Source organism: Aptenodytes patagonicus, chromosome 15 (genome assembly GCF_965638725.1).
Source record: "Aptenodytes patagonicus chromosome 15, bAptPat1.pri.cur, whole genome shotgun sequence".
Taxonomy (NCBI): domain Eukaryota; kingdom Metazoa; phylum Chordata; class Aves; order Sphenisciformes; family Spheniscidae; genus Aptenodytes; species Aptenodytes patagonicus.
Genome location: NC_134963.1, coordinates 8278020 through 8292172, shown reverse-complemented (window position 1 = coordinate 8292172; position 14153 = coordinate 8278020). Strand labels below are relative to the sequence as shown.

The following is a 14153-nucleotide window of genomic DNA, read 5'->3' as shown; positions in this document are numbered from 1 at the left end:
CATGCGGGCAACCACGTAATTTCGCATGATGGTATTTCAGGTTCATTTGTCTACTCAGAATCTGAAATGATGGCTCTTCCTCCTGCAGGATAAAATGTTCAGGAAAAATGTGTGGGCAGACATGGAATGATGATCTACTGGGATGTTTCTATGGAATTAGCATTTGAGGCCCTATCCATGCCATCATTAAGAGGAGAAAGCATCACGCATGAGATATTTGAATATTACCTTTATTGTGCACACATACTAAATTGTGGCCTTTTAGAAAATAAGCAAAATTAGACTGCAAATAAAATTACACACCTAATCATTTGTTTTGTTTTCTAAGAGGCCATGCCAGATCACAAGACAGCTGCTCCTATAGGCTCTAAGATCAGAAGAATCAACTGCTTATGCAAGCTATACAATGATTTGCTACACCCCTGCTAATCCAGCATAGCTCTTCTGAAATCGGTTGAGTGGTTTTGGATTTACAGCAGTGCAAATGGGAGGACAACATGGTCCTTAATATCTCATATTTGGAATAAGCGAAATGGAGTGGAGGCTATTCCACTGGATGGCTTCTACTGAAGTGGTATCACAGACCATTAGGTTTAGCATTAATCAATGGTAAATTTTCTCCAGGTGGTGTTTTCTTTTTCCTATCCTTTTCCTGATTATACCCCTTTGAACGTGGCTGCAACGTATCAGGGGAGCTGCCAGCTAAAGTGGGAAATCCTTTTGACAGACAGACTGGACATGACAGGGGCTCCTAATTTTCCTATGTCTACCTTTGTTTTTTAAGCACACTGCAGAGGTGCATCAGCTACCAGACAACGGCAGGCTCTTTAACGCACCCCCACGCTCCGCTGCCTCCTGAGGACGGGCACTGGTCCGCCCTAACCTGTGCCATAACTCCACAGCAGCTAACAGAGCTTCCTGTCCCCTCTGTTACGGTGGCAGCTGGACAGGGCTGGCCTAAGTGACTGTGTTCTGCAGCTGAGCGACAACCAGAAAGCACAAATGACCACAGCTATCATAAAGTGTTTTATGCTCTGCAAGGATGCGAGGAGCACCAGCGTTAGGCCAAAATGGCAGCCAGAGGAACTTCAGCACCTGCCCTCGTTGGTGCCTTCGACAGCAAGCTGTTGCCTTGGACTCGAGTGCCACAGGCATGAGAATTGCCATGCAATGTCACTTTGCCAGCACTGCAGGTGTCATAGCAGAGGCAAACACAACCATCCCGCACCTTTACATAAGGAAGTGAGGAAGAGAAGGGGACAGGGCAGCAGCCGCTGAGAAATTCTGGCCCTTACAGTGAGAGTGACCATTGCTGCTTTTGTAAAAGGGCAGACAATTAGCAGATGCACTCAGCAAAGCTCGTCAGAGCTTTCTGACTGCTCAGGGTGTGTAAGCTGGAGAAGTACACAACGGTCACATAGTGTTCAGTGGAAAATGAGGTCACTGGAAGATCTCCCAGGGCCACGGCTGCACTGGCACGGTAACCTCCATAGCACTGCTGAAAATGAGACCAGTCTCATACGCGCCCACGGGGCAGCAGATCTTGTGTGCATGGACCACCTCCAGCAGCACTGAGTGCTCATCGCTTCCTACAAAGTCTTCACAACTTTCTCTTTTCCTCGGTGAAACCAAAGCAGTATGTTAGGAGATGGGTCCTTCAACAGGGAGCAACTCTGGTGCTAGGCTGTGAGCAGGAAGCATGCGCTATTTGTGGGACTCTTTTAAATCCAGGTGCCCAGGAGGTAAAATGAGCCCAGCTGCACTGCAGAATCTCTCATTCACTAGGTGCAGCTGCCTGGTATATCACAAATCAGGTTGATGAGCTATTTCTGGCACATGGAGTCAGAGGGAGAGAGAACCTGCATCACAGTTGAGTAAGAAACAGTTGGCTTCTCTGCAGAGAGGAGCAAGCCAGGCGCTATGCGCTGGGCTTAGGACAACCGCTAGCCTTTGGATTTGAGGCTAATGCTTCTTGACCATTCAGAACCTTGTCTGTGATGTTTTTAGAGCAGGTAAGAGAAGTGGCATGGAAAAATCGGCCAAACTGTATCTTCAGAACAGTGCCTTGGCTCCTTTCAGCAGTGGCACTGAACAGCCCCAAAAAGTCATAGCCTCCTGGGAGCTGTCCCCAACTCTTTCGGGAGGCACAACCTACCCCGAGTCAGCTCCTCTATCAGAGCTGCTGCTCCAGCCACATCTCACGGCTGGAGAAAATGAGAAACTGAAGGGCCCGTGGGAGTTTTAGGGACGAGAACAGCTATTTTGCGTATGCTCTCTGCTATATATAGAGTCTGGCAAGTACACAGGGCTGGAACATGTTGCTTTTGTTGCTAAAAACATCATTTGGAAAGCCCATTTTAGGCAACTGCTGCTGTCTATTGCCAGATACACTAACCAGGTGCTGTAGACCCATGCTTTGTCCTGGCATGAACGTTAAGAAAAGCTATTGTAACTGAAGCACGTGCTTTTAGAGCTGTTGTTACTTCCCTGGGAGCTTCAGAGCTGCTTCCTACTAAGGAGCTTTTGCCTCCTGGGGGAAGCTTGCAAATCTAATTACGCACTGGGTGTTGGAGCAGTCAGTGAAGACCTCAGGTGGCACCAGCTCAGTTTCAGATCCTGTCCCATCGTGCAGATGAACTGCAGGACTGTCAAGATTTCAGCTGAACCCTGCCTGCCCTTTGCAGACTGATCCCCAGGACAGAAGTGCACTTTGCCACAGATAATTAGTCCATGTTTTAAAGCACTTCCTTTAGGCAGGTTGTGCAAGGCCAGGGTGGAGGCAACTCAGCCGGCTGGCAAACGGCAGTGACAGAACTGGCAGAAACCTGAAAACGAGACACTATGAACCAGTGTTGGAGCTGGCAGGAGGGTTGAACGGCCCACGTGTATCACTGTGTTATTCGCATCTTTCTGCTGTGATTTCTAAGCTACTGCTGTCACGATAATCCCAGGTGAGCAGGCAACTCACAAGTGGGGCTGTGGCGGGCTGGCCAGCTTCTTCTCCTGGAGGATGGTCCCAAAGAGCCTGGCTGCTGCCATGGCACAGCCCCAGTGGATGGTGATCCCGAACCCGCCGTGGCCATAGTTGTGTATCACCTGGGGGAGAAGAGAAGGGATCCGTGCTGGGAAAGCTGCGCTGGAGCCCTCTGGGGCTAAGGGCAGCAAGGAGCCACGATAGTGGCTGGGAATGTCCTTAGTGTCTTTAGATTGATCCTTCGATCTGGGGGCTCCCAGTGCACAGCTCAGCGACCCACTGCTCTTTCCCTCCCTCCAAAAGCCACTGGAGAGGCAGGAGAAACTCTGCATGGTTCAGCGGGGCCCCGGAGCATCCTCTGCACCCGCTGCTCCAGCCACCCCGAAATGCAGCAGCAGGGCTGGCAGCCGTGGTCCTCAGAGCACAACACGTTACATCCCACCTAGTGTTTGTTCCTGCCAAGGTAAATTACTTTGCTTCAGCAGGAGCCCTGACTCATCGCTGGGATCAATAGCTACACCTCTCCTGTGCCAAGGCAGCGCAGATATGATGTGCTGATAAAGGAACAGAGCGATCCATAAATTATTTCAAATACAGCATGGCTTTGAACCGTGCTCTGGGCTTTGCCTAAATACACCGTTTTCTTTCCAAGACTCTCCAGCTAAAAATTGAATATATTTTCATTACATTTAATTACATTTTGCAGTCGCCATCCCCTTTGGAGCTTTAATCTCTTCTTCCAAGCTGTACAGAGACATATGCACGCAATCGAATCAAGGATTCCCTCTGCAGGTCTGCTGATGAGCGTTCAGGCGACAGCGCTAAGGCGTGATGTGGTCCTACATGAAAAGGTGCTGTGCTGAGGGCCCGAGAACAGATGGCACACTGAAACTCGTGCCATCCCTGGTCTCCTTTCTCTTAAAAGATACATTAGCCGTGGAAGGCAATTTAAACTGTCCGGGGGAAGTTTTACACTAGACACCCAGCTCTACCTACACAGAGGCAGCTGAATTTTTCAGAGCCCCACGGCAGCTACAGCCCCGCCAGCCTCCCTCTGTGCCTTCACCAGGTTTCCTTTCATGCTGCTGCTGAGCTTCGAACTGGAAGAAATCTCAAGAAGTCCAACCTTTTGCACCAACAACCTGGTGTCAGTGCTGGAGGCCCTGAGCATTTTATTAAAAACTGCGTATTGGGTTTTATTAAACGGAGACATGAAGTTTGCATGCACAAGGGCTGTACACTTACGGGCTCCCAGCAGAAAACCACGCTACTTTAAATGCTGAGACCAAAACATGGTTCACGTGTGCTTCATGTGGTTCTGGGACCAGCAGAGCCCATGCCAGAGTTTTTCTCCCATATGGGTTTTTTGGTGTCTATTAAGGACTAAGGTCCAGCTGCAGGTTTTCCTTTGGTAGGAGCATTCCCTGCCCACTGTCCCCATAAAATCCAACAAAACTTAATATCTTTGACACTTATCTCTGACGCTGGGCTGAAACTGGCTCAAAGATTCACCCGTTATTAGAGGGGAGACAGGGCGAGCACCAATGAACGCAGGGCAGTGCAGCTGCGGGCTGAAGAGCGACAGCGTTAGCTGGACGTTGGTGTTGCACTGCCAAGGTCACAGTGACTGATGCACAATTAACGTGGTGGTTAATGGCACTCGGCACCCGGGGGCTGTGCACAGTACCTCTGCCTGGAAATGCCCGTGGCGGACGGTCTCCCGCTCCAAGCGAACCCAGGGGCGCGCTGGTCTCAAGCCGCTCCATTCCTGTACGATCTTTGCTTTCTGAAAGCAAAAGCACATCAGCACCTGCACAGCATTTCTGCGAATTGCAGCAGCCAAACGTCACGGCACTAAGCGATCCGCGAGATGAGGGCTCTTGCAATGAGCAGGGACAGAGGCTCCCCCATCCCCGCTGCTGCACCGGCTCCTGTGATGCTGCAAAGGGCGACTGGGCAGAACAATTTTGGATCACAGCCTGCACATCGCCAGCCTGCAGCAGAGCCAGCAAGGCAACCGCAATTAGCGCTGCCTTTGCTGCTAATGCAGGGCGCAGCGTCAGGCGTGGATACAAACCAGCCTCACCACACGCCAGCCCTTCTCTAGTGCAGCAGCGCCAAAAGGCAGGAGGGATGCACCACGACCAAAGGGCTGGGCCCCCCGGGCTGGGCCCCCCCAAAGCTTTTGTTCTAATTGTTTACCAGCTATATCAGTAATTCCTTTTTCCTACAAACGTTGTCTCAACAGTAATGCCAGTCCAGACCCTGCCTGTCGATCAGCCAGGTGTACAGAGCCCGAGATGTGCACGGTGAACACGGCCAGGCACGCACAAACACCGAGCTGTGCCACCCCCCCGTGTTTTACCCTAAGCTGAGTGCTACGTGCTGCTGTGAGGTGCACGCAAAAAGCCCAGGGTTACTCTATGTGCACGCTTCACCTGTCACTGGTATGTTTCTCGGCGCGGCGGCTGACACTGCATAAGCAATGGTCGCTTTACAGCTCTCCTGGCCTGCTGAAGGCAGGCACCGTGTGTTACTCATTCAGATTTTGTGGTTTGTCCTCAGCATCCTTCCCCGGCGGCTTCACCTGTGCCCGAGCACCCGGGCTCTCCATGCCCCCTCCCTCCCCACCTCCCGGCGGTGGGCGTTGGGTCGGGGTCACCCACCTGGAGAGCAGGGAGCAGCCTGCAGCAGTTCTCCCAGATGGTTTTGTGATCCTGGGCGCTGTTTTCTTCGTTCCAGTTGCCATGCTGATAGATCCCTCCCAAGACCGTGGACTCACTCCTGCACCAAGAGCCAAAGGAGATAAATGGTGGTGAGTGTCCCCAGCCGTCCCTTGCTGGGCCATCACACGGAGGGACTCTGCATGTGTGTGATGTATGGATCCTGCTACGCCCTGAGCCTGCAACATATTCCTCCCAGAGAAACTCTCACACCAAGCAGGCAAGAGAGCGGTGCCTGCATGTCTGCTCATGAGCAAGTCATTCATTAAATACTATCAGCACCCCAAAGGCCCTTGCCTGGGCAAACCAAACAGCTAATTTCATCTTCTATCAAACAGGTCTGCTCCTGTCTGGCTGGGGAAGAGAGTTGGAAGGAACAGGATGGCTGCAGTGGGGAACACAAAGAAACAGATTTCTGTTGCTGCCACCCCAAAACTCCTGCGGATTAACAGAGGACATGACAGGTTAAGGCTGGGGGGAGCTGGGGGTGTCTGTACCTGCTGGACCCTTCTAAAACCTTGCTTGAGCCCTAGGAAGCACAAAGACAAAAGGGCTGAATGCTGGGGCATGCAGGAGGGGAGCCCCCGGGGCCGAGCTCTCCAGCGTGGAAGAGGTGTCCCCCACGCCTGAGAGCTGGACCTGGCTGCTTCCTTCGGGAGCCAGCCTGGTGGCCAGCTATGACAGCTCAAGCTAAAATAAACACAGGGAGAGGAATTCATATGTAGCTGGGACTGTGATCAGAAATCTCTTGGAATACTTTGCTTGGGGGCTGTGAGCATTCAAAGTTCCTCTTTACATAATGGCTTATTGCCTAATCCTGAAATATTAGCACAATAGGAAGTGCCAGAAATGCAGTGTTCAAGTTACAGCTTAAAAAAACTCCCCATTGCCAAAGCAGAGTAGATGACTGCTCTCAGGAGGAAACAGAGGTGGGATGAACAGCAGACATATTTATTTCTCCTGCAATTTATCTCCCTGGGTACATGCATACGCTGCCGTCTCAAATAGATCCCAACTCCCCTAAGAAAGCTGCTGGTGGAAAGCAGGTGGAAAGTGCAAGATAAGTGCTGGAAGCTGGGCTCTGCCTGGGCACAGCCACTGCCGCTCGCTGAGCTCGGGAGATGGTGCTTTTGGGGCCAGGATCCCATTTCAGCCCTCCTCACTGCTGTGGGGACACAGAAATAAGGTTTTCCCCTGGGACTCCTTGGTTCCTGCAGGGAGGTGGCAGGGAGCCCTGCACGGGTGCTAAACCGAATGGGATGCCCTCAGGAGATGTCTCACCAACAGCTGCAGGCACAGCTCAGCGTAACAGTGCGGGAAGGGCTGAGCTTTTTAGGGTCGGCTTTTATTAAAGTAAAAAGGATTCCTGCTACTGGTTTTAATGGGAGCATGAATCAGAAGAGCCTTTCCCCATGATGAGCTGCTGTACAGCCGTTTTGTCAACACCAATGACAAAAGAACTGGGTATAAAGGTGAAAACAAAAGATCTCTCCCAAAATGCTTGCCCCACTGTCAGTGTTTGGCTCTTTTGAGGACCTGGCCCAGACTGGCGTTTTGCTTTGGTGGGATTTGCTCCTTGGAAAAGGACAAGACCAGGGACATCGAAGCCCTGTGGTGCAGCCTGATCCAAGAGCCCGGGAGCCCAGGACCAGCCCGGACCCACCTCGCGTCCGAGTGCCGAGCTGGGGTCTGCGCAGGGAGCTCGTGCTCTCTGTGCCAACCGAGGGAGCTCCCTTGCTTTGCCTGCCCACGTCCTTCTGCTCTCCTCCCACGCAGCAAATAAAAGCATCATCAGGCCAGGTATGAACCCAGGCCTGGGCTGCTGCACCAGGGGTGCTGCAGGGCAGGCGTCAGCAGGGAGCCGCGTCCGAGCTGGTGCTTTAGGAGCGCTGATAGCAAAGCATCGCTAACGCCAGCCAGACCCTGCCTCGCCCGCTGTCACCTACCCCGGTATGACGTACGGCGAGTTGTAGATACCAGATTCAATGTCGTGCGTGATGATGAAATGCTTCACCCACGGGGCCAGGACCTGGGAGACGAAGGGGAGAGGGTCAGGGAGAGCTGGAGAGCAGGGTCCCTGGCTCAGGGAGGCAGCGGGAGGGATGTGGGCATCTCAGCGAATGCAGACACTGGGGTCTGCATGTGGTGCCCCCCCTTCTGCTCAGGCTCTATGTACAGCACGGTGCTGGCTTCCCTGCGCTGCCGCCATGGGAAGACAGGGAGATAGGAGGGCAGGTAGGCAAGCAGAGGAGCTTCCTACCTGGTGTGAGTCTGTGTTTCCCCAAATAATCATCCTCTTCTCACAAGGATTTTCTGTCTTTTTATTATTAGCATTATGCCTCTGGCCTCCCCCCACCTTCACCCAACCAAGAAACGGGCTGGACACTCGGGGCATCCCCACGGCTGAACCAGGAACAGGATCCAGGTTTTCTGCTCTGCCCCCCCCCCCCACGAGGATTTTACATGACCGTTGTTTCCTGGGAATCAGGACCTGAGCCCAGTGTGGGTCCAGCCCACAAGCCCGCGATTTGTCCTAGAGGGCATACCTCCTCATAAGGTAGCTAACGAATGGCTCCTCCGGAAAAAAGAGAGGGGACACAAGCCCTGCACCCACCTCACCTTTATGACCTGTCCACGGCCAGGCTGTAGCTCCGGGTCGGGCTGCAGCTCCCCCGCACGCACCCCAGTGCAGTTTATTACAACATCCATGCCCTGGGCAAACATCTAATGAGAGACAGACGCGGCGCGGTGAGCGGTGCACACACAGTGATGCTTCCAAGGGCGCTACCCGCGGGCGGCAGGAGATTCCTGCATCAAAGCCAAGCCAAGTACTCGGTCCAACAGTCTGGTAATGAATAAACCATAAGGGCCGGATCCAGGGCATAGCTTCCCCGGCACAGCTCCCGCAGAGACCCCATGTGTGCAGGCAAGGAGAATGTTTGCAGTTTAAGGGAAAGCTGTACTGCCGATGCTTGGCTGCATCTTCGCTCAGTGCCGGCCAAATGCGCTACCCCGTCCCCTCTCAGCCATCTCTTGATGCCCGAGAGCCTTTATCTTTCCTGGTAGAATTTGTTTCCTAGATCTTGGCGTAGTCTTGCCGCTGTCCCCTGGCCCATCACTCATGCCAAGGGACATCCCAGAGCAGCATGTGCCTGCTGGATGCTGCTTCTCCATGTCGGGACGGGGCTGTGCCCGCTCTGCCCTGGCTCGACATCGCCACTCACCTCCTGGAAAGATTCAACCTTCTTATGAAAAAACTTCACTCCTCTCTGCATTAACCTGGGAAGAACGATTTCATTTGTTACTGGGAAATTAAAAGCAAATGTACCATTCAAATTAGTGCCTGTAATTGATACCCAGAGTAGGTACGGCTTGTTGCTCCTTGCAATAACCAGCCGTGGTCTTCTCAGCGGTTCCTAATGGTCTCCAGTCATTAGCTCATTTCCCTAATGGCCCAGAGCTACCGAAGGTGATCAGTCCTGCTAAGCCCTGCATCAGAGCCCAGGCTTTCTGCTGTGGGTAGGGCACCCGCTCCATGTTAGAAATGACAAGAACAAAACCAAGCCCCAAACACTCCCATAGCTAAAAGCCAGAAAGTGCTCAAATGCAGCTCTATGTATCTCATTATTTTCATTTTTATCATGCAAAAATACACTCCTGGGCTAACTGTTAAACTGGGGAGTCTGTTACCCCACTGGGGCAACGAGCTGGAATTCCAGACCCTTTTCCCCGCTTCCCAGGGATGCACCCTTGCCTCCCCTCTCCTCTAGCTCATCCTGCCATGCCCTCACCCCTGCGCTGCTGTGGGGCACAGGGTGAGGGTTGCTGAGAGCAGGGGAGGATGCTCAGGTCCCCTGTGGAAGGTCACGTGGAAGCCACCAGCACCAGCATTTTCAAGCTGAGCAGGTCAGAGGTGCAGCAGGACACGGGGCGGCCGCCTAAAATCAGTGCCGCCTAAACTCAGTCACCAACTTGGCATGAGAGAAGGATCTGGGGCAACACCTGATGTGCAGGACGAAAATCCACACCTGCCTCCCATGTCCTGCCAGCCTGAGAAATCAGGGTGGGGGGAGCAGCAGCTTTCCCGCACAGGCACAGCCCCAGCCCCAGCACCGTGGCAGCTCCGCACTCACCTGTTGGTGAGCCACGGCAGATAGCTCCTGCACTCCAGCATCAGCGCCGTGTTGAACCAGCCGTAGCTGAAACCAGATGAGGAGAGGAAGCCATGAGGACCCGCAGCAGCTTTACAAGAGCAGCCGCCTCCTGCCCCGGCGCTCCCAACGGCCGCTGCAGCTCTGGGACCCCAATTCCCCCTTTGCACAAGAAGTGTGTGTTTTTTTCCCTCTGTTTACAGCATAAAACACCTTCTGCTGATTTTCTTCCCCCAGTTTAATAATATCTCGTGAAGTAAGAGAGGAGCTGGAATGGTTTCCATGCTGGGCTGCTGCTTTTTCGGCTTGTTTGAGGTGTTTCCTGCTTATTTTAAGGGAAGCAGCTGTAACAAGCAAGGCCACTTCTGCGCCTGCAGTTTCTTGTCCTTGCCGCCCCTTGACAGGGAGGCGTCTGGGACCATCCAGCCATACCTGTCCTGCCTGGGGGAAAGCACATCAGTGACTCTCTGGGAAACGGACTGAAGAATACCTGTAACCAGGGAAGAGTTCAAGCTCTTTTGGTGTCAAGTTCCTGAATCCCAGGACTATGTTCTTCCAAGACGGGTCCTGCAGTAGGGAAAAAGGTCCGAGCTCATTAATGAACCCGAATCGTTGTGCCATCGCGGGACAGAAGCAGTGGGGGGGACACAGCCCACCCCAAAGGAGCGCGGGCAGGCGTGCAGCTGTGGCACACCACGGCCAGGGAGGCTCTGCCGGCTCCCACCCTCGGAGGGCTCAGCCCTTACTTCATACCAATATTGCATCACAGCACCCAGAAGACACCGAGTCCCGGGCAAACTGTCACAAGACAAACTTGGTAGGATTCAGAAGCATTCAGAGCATCGTCTGGGAAGAAGTACAACCCTGCCCGCCCCCGGGCAGCCTCCGAGCTGGAGCCCTTCCCAGCCCTGGCTGTGACTTTCTCCTTACCGGCACCGGCTGCGTAAACAGGTTGTAGCCAGAAATTAGGAAAAGTCCCATTTCCTTCGCTGCCGGGGAGCCCAGGTGCCCGAGGAGGTAATCGAATGTCTCTTTATTCCAGAGCCTGCGATGAAAACAGGAGGGCGGTGGCTCTGCCAGCCCCATGGAGCTGTGCCCGGGCAGCTCAGCCCCTCGTGCACCGATGGGCACGCCGGGGGGCACACGGCACCAGCCTCCTCCTCCTCCTCCTCCTCCTCCTCACTTACGTCTCCTGCAGGTTGCCGTGGTCGCTCAGGTAGGGCTGCCACAAGCCGGCTGCCCCGTCGCTGGTGGTGTGGGGCGTGTAGCGGTCTGCATAGACCTCCATCTCCAGGGAGGGCAGCAGGCTGTGGTACTGCTCGTGGATGCACAGGGCGGTGGAGAGGCCGATCACCCCGGCCCCGATGATGGCCACACGCATGGCTCCAGCTCTCTGCAGGGGGGGGGAAATGCCTGAAGGGCAGCGCCGGGGTCGTGGAGCTGCTTGGACAAGCTGGGCCTTCCCAGGAGGAAGGGCATCAGCTCCTGCAGGACCCGACCTGGCCTCGGCTCTGCTGCTGGAGCAGAGCTGGGCTGCAGGGAAGGTGCTGAGCTGCTCTTGGTGCATTTGTGCGCATTTCTTGTAAAGCCTCCCAAGTCCTCTTCAACACCTGCCTGCGCTGACCAGGCACTGAAATCACGGATGAGGGGGGTGTAGTTTGCCACGGTGGCAGGGGAATGTTTCTCCATTGCTCGCAGAACTTGCTCTACCCTTGGGCACGCTGTAGCCGCTGGCGAGCACTAAAGCTGGGGCTCAGCTGCCCACGGCCGTGCTCCTCTGCCTGGCAGAAAGAGCCACGGCTGCTTCGTGCCCTGCAGCAGCGCAGGGCAGAGCGGCACAGCCATCGGCGTCCTCCTCTCTCTCCCTTCCAGCAGCCAGCATGCCGAGGGCAAGCAGCCAGGGAGAGGTGGGTGCACTCACCCACTCTCACCATCTCCCACAGGATGGCGTGAGCCCTCCATGCCCAGCGACCCAGCGACCCAGCCCCACTCCAGGGCGCTCCTAATTCTCCCCAGCCCCTGGCACAGGCTGGTGACAAAAGAAGTGGGCACGGATAAAAGAAATGGGAAACAACGGGTGTTTTCCAGGGAGCAATGCCAGATGAGATAAATGCAAGGAGGGCTCCTTGCGCCGCTGTTGCCCTCGGGACTGCCTGCACACGAGGGCGGCTGTGCCACCACCCCAAACCCTTCCCGGCACCAGCTGGGAGAACCGCTGTTTGTAAACACCAGCTGCAAAGAGGGTCTGCAGCCCTCCTCGGTCCCCTGGCTCTTCCCTCTCGATGGAGCTTTCCTGCCTTGTATCCTGGAAAAAGCCCTGTGGTCACCATCTGGGCAGAGAGCGGCCAAGGACCGATTCAAGGAAGGGCTGGGGGTACAACAGGGCAGATCACCTCGGCCTGGACACTCAGCTGCCAGCGTGTGGGTAGGGGCAAGGATGCCAGCAGCACACCAGACCTGGTTCTGGGCAGCATGACTAAATTCTAGCCCATAGTTTTATTTGGACAAGGTGAAGTGCAGCATCTCTGCTGTGAGAGGCAGCCCGCAGCGGGACTGACATTTGCTGGGATGGAGGGATGAGTCATCAGGACGGTGAAGCACCGAAGGCAGCAGGAGAGCTGCGCTGCTTCCCATCTGCTATGGTTTTATAACCCACGGCCAGCAGGAACCAGGGCCGCCTCCTCTACCTGCAGCCCCCGGAACTCACCCCGGGCTGCCCCTGCAGCACCAGCCAAGGAGGTATCCGCCTCACTGGCCAATAAATAACGGAAACACACGTTTTTCACCAGCTTACCTGCAGAGCGCGTGGTCCTTGGGGCAGCCGCTGCGGTTTTCAGAGACTTCAACAGAGCCACCTTCTCAGGGCGGCTTGTTTACAGCCCAGCAAACTGCTCGCAGTGCAAGGTCTAAGCGCCAAGGGCAGCGGGATCACAGCCCGCCCCCCGGGCAACGGGGCCAAAGTCTTTGCTCCAGACCCGGGGAGGTGGAGTCCCCTGCGCCGGACCCTGCACGCCGCTGGCAGCCGGCCCCAGAGTCGCTCCTCTGAAAAGAAAACGGGGTCACCACGGTCCGTGGCAAAACGCCATCATTGACACTTGTCTCCATGGTGACTGCTGGCTGCCCCGCCGCGTCCTGGCGGATGGGGACATGAGGACGGGACTCCCCAGCCACTGGATTCCTGCGGGATCCAGGAAAATTGGATGCTTTGGTGTTGATTTTCGTGTGGTAAGAGAGAAATGGCATTGCCTCCCTCCCGATAGACCCCAGGCGCTGTGCCTCCCAGCTTCCCCCTCTCAGGGGTCAGATGGCTTCGTTTCTCATTTCTAAGCTGCCTCTCCCTTCACAAAACCCACAACTTTGGGTTCTGGGCTGAAAAGCCAGGTTTCTGTCTGTGTGTTTATCATTACCAGCAGCGGATGCCGCCCTGGAAGCACAGGCGGTGCTCGGGCAGGGTTGCTACAGTTAGGGACTTTACTGTGCCTAAAGCTTTTATAAGAGAGGTAACAAGGATAAAAGAAATGGGAACTCGTCTCCCACACAGTCAGGTTGCAGACACATCTCTGGAGTCCCGGGCCCAGGGTTGCAGCCACGCAGCACGACCCACCGCAGGTGACGGGAGTTTGGTCCCACAAAAGGCAGAGGAAAGGCACGGGCAGGCGTACGCCGGCCTGAGCAGAAGGATGCTTTACCCCGAGAGGTCAACAGGGGTGGTGCAGGAGGGTGAAGTTGGCTTCATAGGGCTTAAGCACCTGGTACCTTTAATGCTTTTCGTAGTGGTGCACCACTCGCACACATTTCCAACCCCGAGCATCGTTGCGGTGGCTGCCGTCCTGCCTCCCGCTGCTGGGCAGGAGCGGCAGCATGAGCAAGTGACCGACCCCATCCAAGCTGCCTGGCCAGCTCCCGAGGGCGGCGGCTGGCGAAGCCACGGCTCGGGATCCCGCTCTGGATGCCGTGAAGGAGGAGGCTCGTCCGCCACGTGTGCTGCCTCATCATCGCATCCTCCCGGGGATGCTGCCAGGAGAACCCCCCTGGGGCAGACGGTGTTCAAGCCCCCGGCATCCAGCCCCTCGGACCCCGGGGTGCTTTGGCACAGCTCCTCTTTGCAGCGTGGCAGGGACGGAGGGGGAAAGGCAGTCACCCAACGGCCTGAATTATTAAGGGCTTTACATACAATCAGCAAAGCCTCTTATACTAATTACCCCATTACTCGTCTGCCTCTTGCTTTTGGCACTGCTGACCCCTCGCACTTTCTTCCGTCCGGTTTGAAGGATGCTCTTGGCTGCTGCGCCCCGAAGCCCTTCA

General features: G+C 55.1%; 1 protein-coding gene across 2 annotated transcripts; it reads right to left on the bottom strand.

Moving 5' to 3' along the window:
* Positions 1-214: 214 nt before the first annotated feature.
* On the bottom strand, positions 215-12767 carry DAO (D-amino acid oxidase). Of its 2 annotated transcripts, none has more exons than XM_076352904.1 (11): positions 12643-12766; positions 11036-11241; positions 10779-10893; positions 10339-10415; positions 9831-9896; positions 8922-8976; positions 8317-8421; positions 7644-7726; positions 5641-5758; positions 4662-4760; positions 215-3096 (listed from the first exon to the last, which is right to left on the bottom strand). In XM_076352904.1, exons 2-11 carry the CDS (start codon positions 11227-11229, stop codon positions 2965-2967), a joined length of 1044 nt encoding a protein of 347 aa, XP_076209019.1. In that variant the 5' UTR covers positions 11230-11241; positions 12643-12766; the 3' UTR covers positions 215-2964. The 2 variants fall into 2 exon arrangements, with proteins under 2 accessions (XP_076209019.1, XP_076209020.1); XM_076352905.1 differs by lacking the exon at positions 215-3096 and adding an exon at positions 3621-3813 and having other exon boundaries at positions 12643-12767.
* Positions 12768-14153: the final 1386 nt, after the last annotated feature.